This window comes from Camelina sativa, chromosome 4 (genome assembly GCF_000633955.1).
Source record: "Camelina sativa cultivar DH55 chromosome 4, Cs, whole genome shotgun sequence".
NCBI lineage: Eukaryota > Viridiplantae > Streptophyta > Magnoliopsida > Brassicales > Brassicaceae > Camelina > Camelina sativa.
Window position 1 is genome coordinate 8,442,940 of NC_025688.1, and position 11,830 is coordinate 8,454,769.

Sequence of the window (11,830 nt, forward strand, 5' to 3'; positions counted from 1 at the left end):
CAGTTCAATTTGTTTGATCGTGTACAATTGGATACAAGTGCAACTACATTTTTTGGGCAATTACAAAAGAGTGAAAAAGTGTAGAAAAGTTTATTTCTTTTTCATGTGACAATGAGAAACTTTTTCATGTGACAATGAGAAAGAGTAGTTTATTAGTTATAAACTTTAATTACGGAGGAGGGAAGATGTAGATGGATCTCGTGAGAGGATTGAGTAAGGAAAGTTGTTGTACATGATGAAAAATAAGGGATAACCTATGAGAATGCACAAACTACTCTCAAAAATGGTGTGAGAGAAGGAAGAGGAGAAAGGAGGAGTGCTCTTGGAATTATCCGAAAATGTCCTAAACAAGTTTTTTTTGTTGTAAAAGAGAACGTTGATTTACGGTGGTTAAATTTCACCGCAAAATATAGGTTGAACAACATATTTATAATTAAGAGATTAAAACTTTTGATATATTTTACTCAATTTGTAATTAAAAATATGATTAAAAAACAACAATTTTTTGTTGACAAAAACAAAAACAAAAAATATGATTAAAAACAATTTATAAAAAGAGCAAATGAGAATAGAACTCAACAATTTGATCTTCAAAATCACTATAATCAATTTCGAACATGACAATAAATTTGAATGATGTTTTGCTTTGACCCTAAACGAGTGTTAAGTGTTTAGCCTGATGGAAAGATAAAACACCACACAGATAAGATGCTTTCAAACTATTGTGTAATTTCGAGGGTCATACACCAAACCTAGTGTTATGTTATATGCATTGCAATTTGCAGCCCATTCCCAAATACAAAAATGTCTCTATTCTTATTTGTAGTTCGTTTTTGAACGTATGTATATGCCGCGGATAATATCCATAACCTACTTATCATTTTTATATCACACTTTTTTTTTAAGTTTCTCAATTTCTCAAACTCTCTCTGTTTCTTCTTCTTCTTCTTCTTCTTCATAATGCGAACCCTAATTCCCATCTTCAAAGCTTAAAATAATCCACCCACCAAACACCATCTCCACTGGATCCGACATTGATGATGACGTCATCGCTACCTGTCCGAGCTCCGTCATGGGTCTCATCCCGGAGAATCTTCGAAGAGAGACTCCAAGAGCTTCCCAAGTGCGCTAACTTAAGCCAAGTGAAGCAGCTTCACGCCCAGATCATTCGGCGGAACCTTCACCAAGATCTTCACATAGCACCGAAGCTAATCTCTGCTCTTTCTCTCTGCCGTCAAACCGGTTTAGCTCTTAGGGTTTTCAATCAGGTTTCAGAACCAAACGTTCATCTTTGCAATTCGCTGATTAGAGCTCACGCGTTGAACTCGCAGCCGTACCAAGCTTTCTTCGTTTTCTCTGAGATGCAAAGATTTGGTCTTTTCGCTGATAATTTCACTTACCCTTTTCTTCTCAAAGCTTGTTCGGGTCAATCATGGCTACCTGTGGTGAAGATGATGCACAGTCATATCGAAAAATTGGGGCTTTCGTCTGATATCTATGTTCCCAATGCTCTCATTGATTGTTATTCTAGATGTGGTGGTTTGGGTGTTAGAGAGGCTATGAAGTTGTTTGAAAAGATGGGTGAGAGAGATACTGTGTCTTGGAACTCGATGCTTGGTGGATTGGTGAAAGCAGGGGAACTGAGAGATGCTCGCCAGTTGTTCGATGAAATGCCTCAAAGGGATTTGATTAGTTGGAACACTATGTTGGATGGGTATGCTAGGTGTAGAGAGATGAGTAAAGCCTTTGAGTTGTTTGAGAAGATGCCTGAGAGGAATACTGTGTCTTGGTCTACGATGGTTATGGGTTATAGTAAAGCTGGAGATATGGAAATGGCTAAAATTATGTTTGATAAGATGCCATTGCCGGCTAAAAATGTGGTCACTTGGACGATAATTATTGCCGGATATGCGGAAAAGGGGCTTGTGAAGGAGGCTGATAAATTAGTCGACCAAATGGTGGCTTCAGGATTGAGATTTGATGCTGCAGCTGCTATTAGTATCTTAGCTGCTTGTGCTGAGTCTGGTTTGCTCAGTTTAGGAGTGAGGGTTCATTCCATAATCAAAAGGTCTAACCTCAATTCGAATGCGTCTGTTTTAAATGCACTACTTGATATGTATGCAAAATGTGGTAGCCTAGAAAAAGCGTTTGATGTGTTTAACAACATGCCCAAGAAGGACCTCGTCTCTTGGAACACTATGCTTCATGGTCTTGGTGTTCATGGTCACGGTAAGGAAGCAATTGAGCTTTTTTCGAGAATGAGGAGGGAAGGGATTCGGCCTGATAAAGTCACATTTATTGCTGTTTTGTGTTCCTGCAATCACGCTGGTCTCATTGATGAAGGCGTAGATTACTTCTACTCGATGGAGAAAGTGTATGATCTTGTTCCACAAGTTGAACACTACGGTTGTCTTGTTGACCTATTAGGTCGAGGGGGAAGGTTAAAGGAAGCTGTTAAAGTTGTCCAAACAATGCCTATGAAACCCAATGTTGTTATCTGGGGTGCTCTTCTTGGAGCGTGCAGGATGCATAATAATGTGGATCTTGCTAAGGAAATCCTGGATCCGCTGGTTAAGTTAGACTCTTCTGATCCGGGAAACTATACGCTGCTGTCAAATATTTATGCAGCAGCAGAGGATTGGGCAGGGGTTGCTGACATAAGGTCAAAGATGAAGAGTATGGGAGTAGAGAAACCATCTGGAGCTAGTTCGGTTGAATTGGAGGATGGGATACACGAATTTACAGTGTTTGACAAGTCACACCCAAAATCTGATCAAATATATCAGATGCTTGGTAGTCTAAATGAACCTCCAGATACCGGTGAGCTAGTTGCTGTCGGATAAATTGCTTAGTTTATTATGTTCACAATACAAGGATTTCGTCAAAGCCACATTGTCAAGATCTTTAGGTAATATATCTATATAGGCTGTGTACACCAGCATTCAACAGTGTGGCCTAGGCCATAAATTTGTAGTTCATTTTCCGTAGGTACACAGACGGTTTTATCCTTGTAATTCACAAAATTGGACGAGTTCGGGTTTTGTATATACAACATAATTTAATCATCTTGTTTGCAATACAACTTCAGAGATGGAGCTTCTGGATCTTAGTTCCACAGAAGGTTCTTTGATCAACCTTGTAGACGACAAGTAACAAGAGAAGATCATGCAGGAAAAAAAAGACATTCAAACTCCAACGTAACCTCACTGTGAGTAATATTATGACTTTGTGGAAAAGATTAAACAAAACATGGTTAGGTGATCCCTAGAAGTTGAAGTGTAAAAGACTAAAACAATTTCACTGATGATATATTGTTGGTGATGTATTACCATTGGACGTCAGTATGATGACGTATTGTTTGGTGATGTTACCTTTGCACTAACCAACTAGTTGTTAGAAATGATATTTAAGTCAAATTAGAACACAAAGTCGTGGAGTTTATTTTATTACAAAATCAATGTGTTAATGATTTTGAGTTGATCTTAAATTTCCTTTTTGAAGTGATTTCTATTGAAATGGTAATACAATAATGGGGAAAAGAGGACCACCGATAGTGCCTCCTTTGATTTATTCCATCCGCAATAGATGACTTTGATCATACCCAAAATAAAAGTCTACGAACTCATTGGATTATTGTAATTCACTTCTATTTAAGACCCTTTGATGAATGATTCAAATTTTACTGATTCAAAGAGATAGAGGGTGAGAGATTGTGGGGAGGGAGTTTATCTGGTTGGTGGATATAGTAGTTGCATGTTTTTTTTTTTTCCACAGGAGTGGGTAAGTAACTGCAGAGGCAAACCTTGAGTGGCCACTAGGCATACACATCACCAGAAAAAGATGATAAAAGATTTGTCTCTTATCCAAAATCCAAAGGCATATGGAAATGCCTATCTTTAAATTACATCAACACCTTGTAGGGTTAAGGTATATCCATTGCCCATTCCTCTGACTAGGACCCTTAGAAGTTAACTCATTCAGCCTGTGGTTCACAGTTGTCTACTCTCTTATATTTAGATGTAACTTTTATGTTCTGTCTTCTCTTCACAGGAACTAAAGTGAGTTGAGTCAGAGAAAAAGAGAAAGATAGAGGGGAGAGAGAGAGAGAGAGAGATAGAATAACATGGAGGCTTGTTTTCTCACCTCAAGATCACTCTCTGGTAATAAAGAGCTTGTCCCGTTCATCAAATCCAGAATCTTTTCTTGCCCCAAGAAAAATTCCGGCCAGTTTCTCACCAGGAAGGTTGCTTCTCCGATCTCTGTAAATTGTAAGTAAGATCTCTTTCATGATCATTTTCATCTATGAGAATGGCCTGAGTATCAAAATTACATGTCTTGGTTTAGGAATTTGCCTGTCTGAGTGATGAGAGCATTTTGGTTGAGTAGGTTCCCTCTCGGATTCATGGAAGCCACTGGACGATGATGCTGATCTCTTCAAGGATTGTGTCAATAACTCTACAGCAGATGCTGATTGGAGAGAATTCAGGGCAAGACTTGTTGCTGGGGAACAAGCTGCAACATCCGAGAAGGACCCTTCCTCGTGGTCTAACCCGGGCATGGTGGTGGACTATCCGTCATCATCGTCTTCAGTGATCACTATTGGAAGCAAATGGGCACACAAGATCCACGAACCAGAGACAGGCTGCCTTCTAATTGCCACAGAGAAGCTAGACGGTGTCCACATCTTCGAAAAGACGGTGATCCTCCTACTGTCTGTTGGACCCTCAGGCCCTATAGGAGTCATCCTCAACCGTCCATCGCTTATGTCGATAAAGGAGACGAAGTCAACGGTACTAGACATGGCAGGAACGTTTTCAGACAAGAGACTCTTCTTTGGTGGACCATTGGAAGAAGGGTTGTTCTTGGTAAGTCCGAGGAGTGGTGGAGACAACGAGGTTGGTAAGAGCGGAGTGTTCAGACAAGTGATGAAAGGATTGTACTACGGGACGAGAGAGAGTGTAGGATTGGCTGCAGAAATGGTGAAGAGGAATTTAGTTGGAAGAAGTGAGCTTAGATTCTTTGATGGGTACTGTGGTTGGGAAAAAGAGCAATTGAAAGCAGAGATCTTGGGAGGGTATTGGACAGTTGCTGCTTGTAGCTCCAGTGTTGTTGAGCTTGGTTCAGCTGTAAAAAGTCATGGTCTTTGGGATGAGGTTCTTGGGCTTATTGGGCCTCAAACAGGCTCTGTTATCTAAACATTGTTTTTTGTAATGCCTTTTCACGAATGTTATATGGTATGACCAGTGTTCAAGAAAGCGCTAGGCGGTATCTAGGCGGTGATCCAACGCCTAGCGCCTAGAATGCTTGGTCGGGGCCTAGACGGTTTTTAGGCGGTTTAGGCATTTACAACATAAAACATTATATATATAATTATATTAAAATATATGTTATAAAAATAAAAAAATTATAAATTATAAATAACGGTAAGAAAAATACATTTATTTAAGTTATATTAACAACATATAAATGTTTATAATTACGTATATAGATATAAAACATAACAATTTAATTATATGTAATTTAAAAATCAAAAATAAATATTAAAATAAAATGTATGTAATTTTAAGCGGGTTAGGCGGTCATCTAGACGTCTGTTGAGCGCCTAGCGCCTAGACGGCGCCTAGGTGACCGCCTAGACCGCTTTCTTGAATACTGGGTATGACTATTGTGTATGTTTATCTATGTATCTATTAAAAAATCCATCACTAATTTAAATATATTTGTTTGTTTCTTGTTTAATGCTATAGGCCCTATACAATACTACACATACTTTTGGATAAATTTCTAAAAAAAAAAGAAAACTTGAAATTATATTATCTAGTTTAAAATGCTTAAATAATAATTAATCTTGCTTATGTCTCATTTACAAACACACCTTACTCTAAAATATATATATATATATGTACATATATAGATACTAGACTAGTTAACTTCTTTTATCATAGTAAATGCCAACCCCTTTATTCGTTTTAGTAATCATCTATATTAACATTTTTCAAATACATTTTATGTTCTAAAATTTTATTTATAAGATTTATATAATTACTCCTTTGGCATTTAAATAAATATTAAAACTTGGATGGAATATTTGTAATCAAATCTAATCAATAATGTTAACCACAATATCTTACATTCCTTAATTACGATTTTAATGGAAATATCTCTAAAAATCACAATTCAATAACATAACTTTTTATTGACAATACACTAAAATATATAAAACACTGCATCATCTATATTACAAATCAAAGAAACTTAATCAATTATATTATAAAATCATAAAAATTATATATCTATATATACAAAAAATTATCATGTGGTTTACTATTGGTTAAATCCTAGTAATATGAAAAAGAAAATAACATTTCAGCAATACATAAAACTAATTAACATTGAGTTACATTGCCATTGATTTGGCAAAAAAGAAATCCAATTTATCATTTTCCAACGAGGTACATGCAACTTCGATATCACTCCAGTTATCAACTTTAGAAGATGGGGTATTGGTTTTTGAAAAGATTCCATAAGACGCATGTTAACAAAGATAGTGCTTTATAATCAGCTGGCGAGAATATATCAATTATAATGCAAAAGCATTTCAACCAAACGGCATAACAAACGCTATCTTTTTTTTTTTTTTTTTTTTTTACAAACACTATTTTTTTTTTAGTGTTTTGTGAACAGTGTTACTCTATATTTAATGTAATCCTATTCACAAAAACACTAAAAAAAAATTATTTTATTTATTTTTTATTTGAAATTTATCTAATTTATTGTTTATCCATTAAAAACCAAATATAGCATCAATATTTTCAAAACTATCTTATTACAATTAATCATATGAGGGATAAAGTGGTATCCCCCTCCTTGTAAAGCATCGAACAATTAATACAAAACCCTAGTTCTTCATTGTTCTTGAGCGAAAACCCTAACTTATTTCCCAAGAGATTTAAATTCCCATTTCATTCTTAGCTTTAATCGAGTTTCTTGAGAGATTTATTAAGTGAATTTGTTTCCCTTTCAAACAAATTCATTGTGTGAAACCCATTTTCTACACTATCCGCTAAATCATTATAGACAAAAAGTGATATTGCAGATCATGTTGGTCGGGGATTTAGCACCCACTACATACCGACCTAAACCGAAGGTAAACCGAGTAACTTTGCACATCAACTAAACTGGGGGACCCTCTTTTGGGCCAGCAAAACGGACCTATAAGCAGAAGCCCGACGAAGTCACTCGACCGACTTCCCAGACCGCCCCTAAGCCCGACCTGATCATCAAAAAAGGAAATTTACCATATCTTCATTACGAGATTTAAGGAAAATAAACTTATCTTAGAAGCAATGCATTCATATAAATAGAGGGGTACCCTCTCCTGTATCTATCCAACAATTAATACAATAACCCTAGTTCTTCGTAGTTCTTGCACAAAACCTAGCTTGTTCTTCAAGAGATTTTAATTCCCTTTTATTTTCTAGCTTTAATCCAGTTTTTTAGAGAGAAATCTTAAGTGCATTTGTTCCCCACTCCAACAAATTCATTGTATGAATCTTTAATTCAACAATTGGCATCGTCTGTGGGGACCTTACACACGAGTTCCACGTTTATTCCTCTCTCCCAAAGCTAAGACAAACCAGAAGATCAACAAAAGTTCAATCATCTGTACCGTCACCTTGCAAGGCAATTTCCCGGCAGCTTCCGACGAACTGGTAGACGAGTAACCCATCTACGGATTTCCCCAAAAATCAGCTTTCCATAGAACTCAATTTCGTTCCAATCAGAGCTCTCTTCCGAGAGATATCACAGTTTTTCTGCAGCATACTCTATCCTTCAAACACAGATCCGTTTTTTTTTGACCAAACTGTTTCGGGACCGATCTCCCAGCTGAATACGACTGTAACATACGCAAACCGGAATCCCGGTTTGGGAGGTGCATCGGTCGATGTACAGGGTGTGTCGGTCGATGCATGGTCGGTTTGAGCAAACGAGTTTAAGTTAAACGTTGCGTTTTGGGGTTAGGAAAACCCTTGTGTCGATTATAAAAGGAAGGAAAGAAAGAGAGGAAAGAAAGTTCTTGCTGTTCTTGAGTGTCCTTGGGATTTTGAGAGGTTGGAGGATGTTCCTGTAGAGATCTGTAGCTGGGATCGTTGTAGGAGCTTCCTAGGAGCGTTCTCTTCGTGTTTTAGAGTCAGATTCCTCTTTGGCAAAAGTAAGTGCATGGCCATAGCTTATCTAAGCTGGAGATTTCTCTGATCTGCTTGTTTATGTGTTTTATTGGCTTGCTATTACGCTGTTGAGTCGCTAGAGGCTTTGAGAAGCTTTTTGTGGCGTTGCATTGTGTGTTTTGGTGGTTTAGGGATGGAGATCCAGCGAGAAGGTTCGGAGAAAAATGGTGCTCGACATGTGCGTCGGTCAATGCACATTGTGTGTCGGTCGATGCAATGCGAGGACGACGTGGATTGACCTAGGAGCATCGGTCGATGCCATGTGGAGGCGTCGGTCGTTGCAATTAGGGATTTTGTGCAATGTCGAGCACGCGTTGGTCGATGCATTTTGCGTGTCAGTCGATTCAAGTAAACCTTTCGTCGGTAGATGTAAGCTTGTGTCGGTCGATGCAACCCCAGTTGGTGTCGATTGATGCAGAGTCATGATTTGTTTTTGTTTGGTTATTATATTGTTGGTTGATGGTAAAAGATGTCTCTATTACTTGTGTGTATAGCCCAGTAGATGAGCGGATTGCCTTACTGAGTGTTTATAAAGTACTCATGCATCTCAATTTGTGTTTATAGTGCAGGTAAAGGCAAAGTGTGATCATGGAATCAAGGCGATGAGGAGGAGGATGTTCTAGAGGCTTCATTGACTGTGGTCTAGCTATTGTTAGGACGCTAGATTGAGTTGAGAGAACATTGTAGGATGTTGGAATTGATATTTGCTTGATTGGTTATTGGATTGTTACACTGTTGGATTTTTATTGGATTATTGGAATTGTTTAGTTTTCGCTGTTAATGATGGTTGCTAGGTTGCTATTGGGTATGAGACTACTAGAGAAGTATTATTACGACAAAAAAAAAGAAAAAAAAACAGGAAGGGTTGTTTTATGTTGGTATCAGAGCCCTTACGGTTCTAGGTCTAGGGTTCATTGTTGCTTTTGCTGTTGGTATTTAGGATTTCATGCTAGTGTTGATTATGTGAGTTAGTCAATTGCGTGTGGCATGAGGTCCTAGAACATCCTTTTTGAGCCTGCTTGTGATTCCACGGTGAATTGTATTCTTGTGTCGTTAGAGTTGTTTGTATGCTTAGCCTTCTGTTCTTAGTGATACAGATTGTTAGAGGTGAGGATGTTGTTGGTCGTTGACGTGGACGTGGTTGTGGTCGTGGATGGGGTGTGGTTCCCGAGGCCAGTGAGAGTGTGACCGATAGCATGGACGGTGAGGAGGTGGCAGAGTCACATGTTAATCCTAGAGTGTCTGGAGACCAGACTGGTTTGGGTGACGGCAGGGCTGATGGGTCCGCTGTCGGTCACGGTGTTGCCCCAGGAGTGAGGGTTGCAGCGGAAGGTTCTCAAGGTAGAGAGGATGTTCTGATGGGCTTGCTAGCTCAGGTTTTGGCGCGGCTTCCAGCAGCAGAGCTGCTAGAGGTTGGTGGGCAGGTTCCAACAGTGCCGCCAGTGGTTGGTGGGCAGGTTCCAGCGGTGCAGCCTACGGCTGGTGTGCAGGCAGTTGTGCAGCCGGGGACTGGGGTAGTGGATGCACAATATGTTCAGATGATGGTGCAACTACGACATGTGGTTACAGGTTCTTTCTCGGAAGGCACAGATCCGACTGCAGCGGAGAAGTGGAGGGAACAGATGGAGGATATTTTCCAGATGCTTTAGTGTCTCGACCAGTATAGGGTGGATTTGGCAGTGCACTACCTGACAGGAAATGAACGTGTGTGGTGGAGGTCGGTGACAACACGGAGGGTGCAGTGGGAGATGACTTGGTTGGATTTTGTGAGGGAGTTCAACTCCAAGTATTTTCCACAGGAGGTGCGTGATCGTATGGAGGTGCGGTTCTTGGGGTTGACCCAGGGAAACCGTACGGTGTGGGCTTTGGAGCCAGAGTCGGCTCAGGTGCGGAGGTTCTTGTTGCCCCTACGGGAAAATCTGAGGACTCAGTGCAGGGTAAGGACCTATGCAACGAGAGCAGAGTTGGTAGAGGTTTCAGTTGGGATAGAGGATGACTTGAGGTCACTGGTTGTGGTGGTCTGTCCTCCGGTGCAGTCGAAGCGGACTCAGCCGCATTTTGTTCCTAGCAAGGACAGCAAGCCTGCGTAGGGGCAAAAGCGGAAGTATGATGCTATGCAGAGATCGGGGTCTGGTGGTGCGGGATGCTTTGGGTGTGGTAACATGGACCACAAGGTGGCCAACTGTCCGCAGAGGGGTGAGCAGCGGGCAGTGATGGAGCAGCGGGCATATACCCGAGTGTGTTACCACTGCAGGGAGACGGGGCATATCAAGCCTCGTTGTTCCAAGTTACAGCAAATGGCAGTAGCAGCAGTGCAGGCTGGAGGACAGCAAGGAGTGCAGTTGAATGTGCGGCCGGTGGGGTTGATTGAGCCGACGCCGCGGGTGTACTCGACTGTGGAGACCGGTGGCACCAGTGCAGAGCGATCACAGGTATAACTTCTGAGACTCGAACTTGGTCAATTAAATAGTTCAGATTTTATGCTTGTTGTTTGTGATAGAATGTTAGGTTCTCAACACGTGAGGTTAGTGTAGGGACCTTGTTGGTGGGCGGGTTTACGTCTTATGTTTTGTTTGATTCTGGAGCTACTCATAACTTAATTACTCCAGAGTGCGTAGAGGGTGCAAAGTTCAAAGGAGATCCTGAGGAGCGAGCAGAGGTTGTCAGAGTTGCGGGAGGCGAGTTTGTGAAAGTTTTTGGTTGCGTGAAGGATGTGAATATTCAGATTGCAGAGGAGTCGAGGCCTGCGGATTTGATTATCAGATTTGTGGAGTTATATGATGTCATCTTGGGGATGGATTGGTTGCATCGTCATAGGGTGCATCTGAATTGTTACAGGGGTTGAGTGGTCTTTGAGCGTCTGGTAGGGAAGATGGTTTTCGAAGGGGTGAGGCCGACTTCGGGGAGCTCGTGATCTCGGACGTGCAGGCTGGAAAGATGATCGAGAAGGAGCGTGAGGCCTACTTGGTTACAATTTTGGTGCCGGAGTTAGTGGAACAGTCTTTTATTGGAGGTATTCAGGTTGTGGAGGAGTTTGAGGATGTATTCTAGTCGTTGCAGGGGTTACCACCATCTCGGTTTGATCCTTTCACGATTGAGTTGGAACCAAGCAAACGTCGTTGTCTAAGGCGCCTTACAGAATGGCTCCAGCAGAGATGGCAGAGCCGAAGAAGCAGCTAGAGGATTTACTGAGCAAGGGATTCATCCGCCCTAGCAGTTCACCATGGGGAGCACCGGTGTTGTTTGTTAGGAAGAAGGACAGGGGTTTTCGATTGTGTATCGACTATCGAGGTTTGAACCGTGTCACTGTGAAGAACAAGTACCCTCTTCCGAGGATTGATGAGTTGTTGGATCAGTTGAGGGGTGCTAGTTGGTTCTTCAAGATTGACTTGGCGTCGGGTTATCACCAGATTCCGATACATGAGGCAGATGTGAGGAAGACCGCCTTCAGGATGAGATATGGACACTATGAGTTTGTGGTGATGCCTTTTGGGTTGACAAACACGCCAGCTGCGTTTATGAGATTGATGAACATCGTGTTTTAGGAGTTTCTGGACTTGTTTGTCATTATTTTTATCGACGACATCATGGTATATTCGAAG

General features: G+C 40.7%; 2 protein-coding genes across 3 annotated transcripts; both read left to right on the forward strand.

The window, feature by feature from the left end:
- Window positions 788-3,846, forward strand: LOC104780107 (pentatricopeptide repeat-containing protein At3g29230). Of its 2 annotated transcripts, XR_766649.2 has the most exons (3): window positions 788-2,908; window positions 3,089-3,208; window positions 3,775-3,846. XR_766649.2 is itself a non-coding variant. In XM_010504573.2 (1 exon), the coding sequence occupies exon 1, from the start codon at window positions 1,038-1,040 to the stop codon at window positions 2,841-2,843; it is 1,806 nt and encodes a 601-aa protein (XP_010502875.1). In that variant the 5' UTR covers window positions 789-1,037; the 3' UTR covers window positions 2,844-3,065. The 2 variants fall into 2 exon arrangements, 1 of the variants encoding a protein (XP_010502875.1); XM_010504573.2 differs by lacking the exons at window positions 3,089-3,208; window positions 3,775-3,846 and having other exon boundaries at window positions 789-3,065.
- Window positions 3,836-5,255, forward strand: LOC104780106 (UPF0301 protein CHU_1773-like). The gene is made up of 3 exons (XM_010504572.1): window positions 3,836-3,927; window positions 4,051-4,268; window positions 4,387-5,255. Exons 2-3 carry the CDS (start codon window positions 4,124-4,126, stop codon window positions 5,193-5,195), a joined length of 954 nt encoding a protein of 317 aa, XP_010502874.1. The 5' UTR covers window positions 3,836-3,927; window positions 4,051-4,123; the 3' UTR covers window positions 5,196-5,255.

Coding starts and splice junctions, on each gene's coding strand:
- LOC104780107 (XM_010504573.2), top strand. CDS start 1,038: ATGATGACGTCATCGCTACCTGTCCGAGCTCCGTCATGGGTCTCATCC.
- LOC104780106 (XM_010504572.1), top strand. CDS start 4,124: ATGGAGGCTTGTTTTCTCACCTCAAGATCACTCTCTGGTAATAAAGAG. Junction 4,269..4,386: donor TTCTCCGATCTCTGTAAATT/GTAAGTAAGATC, acceptor TTGGTTGAGTAG/GTTCCCTCTCGGATTCATGG.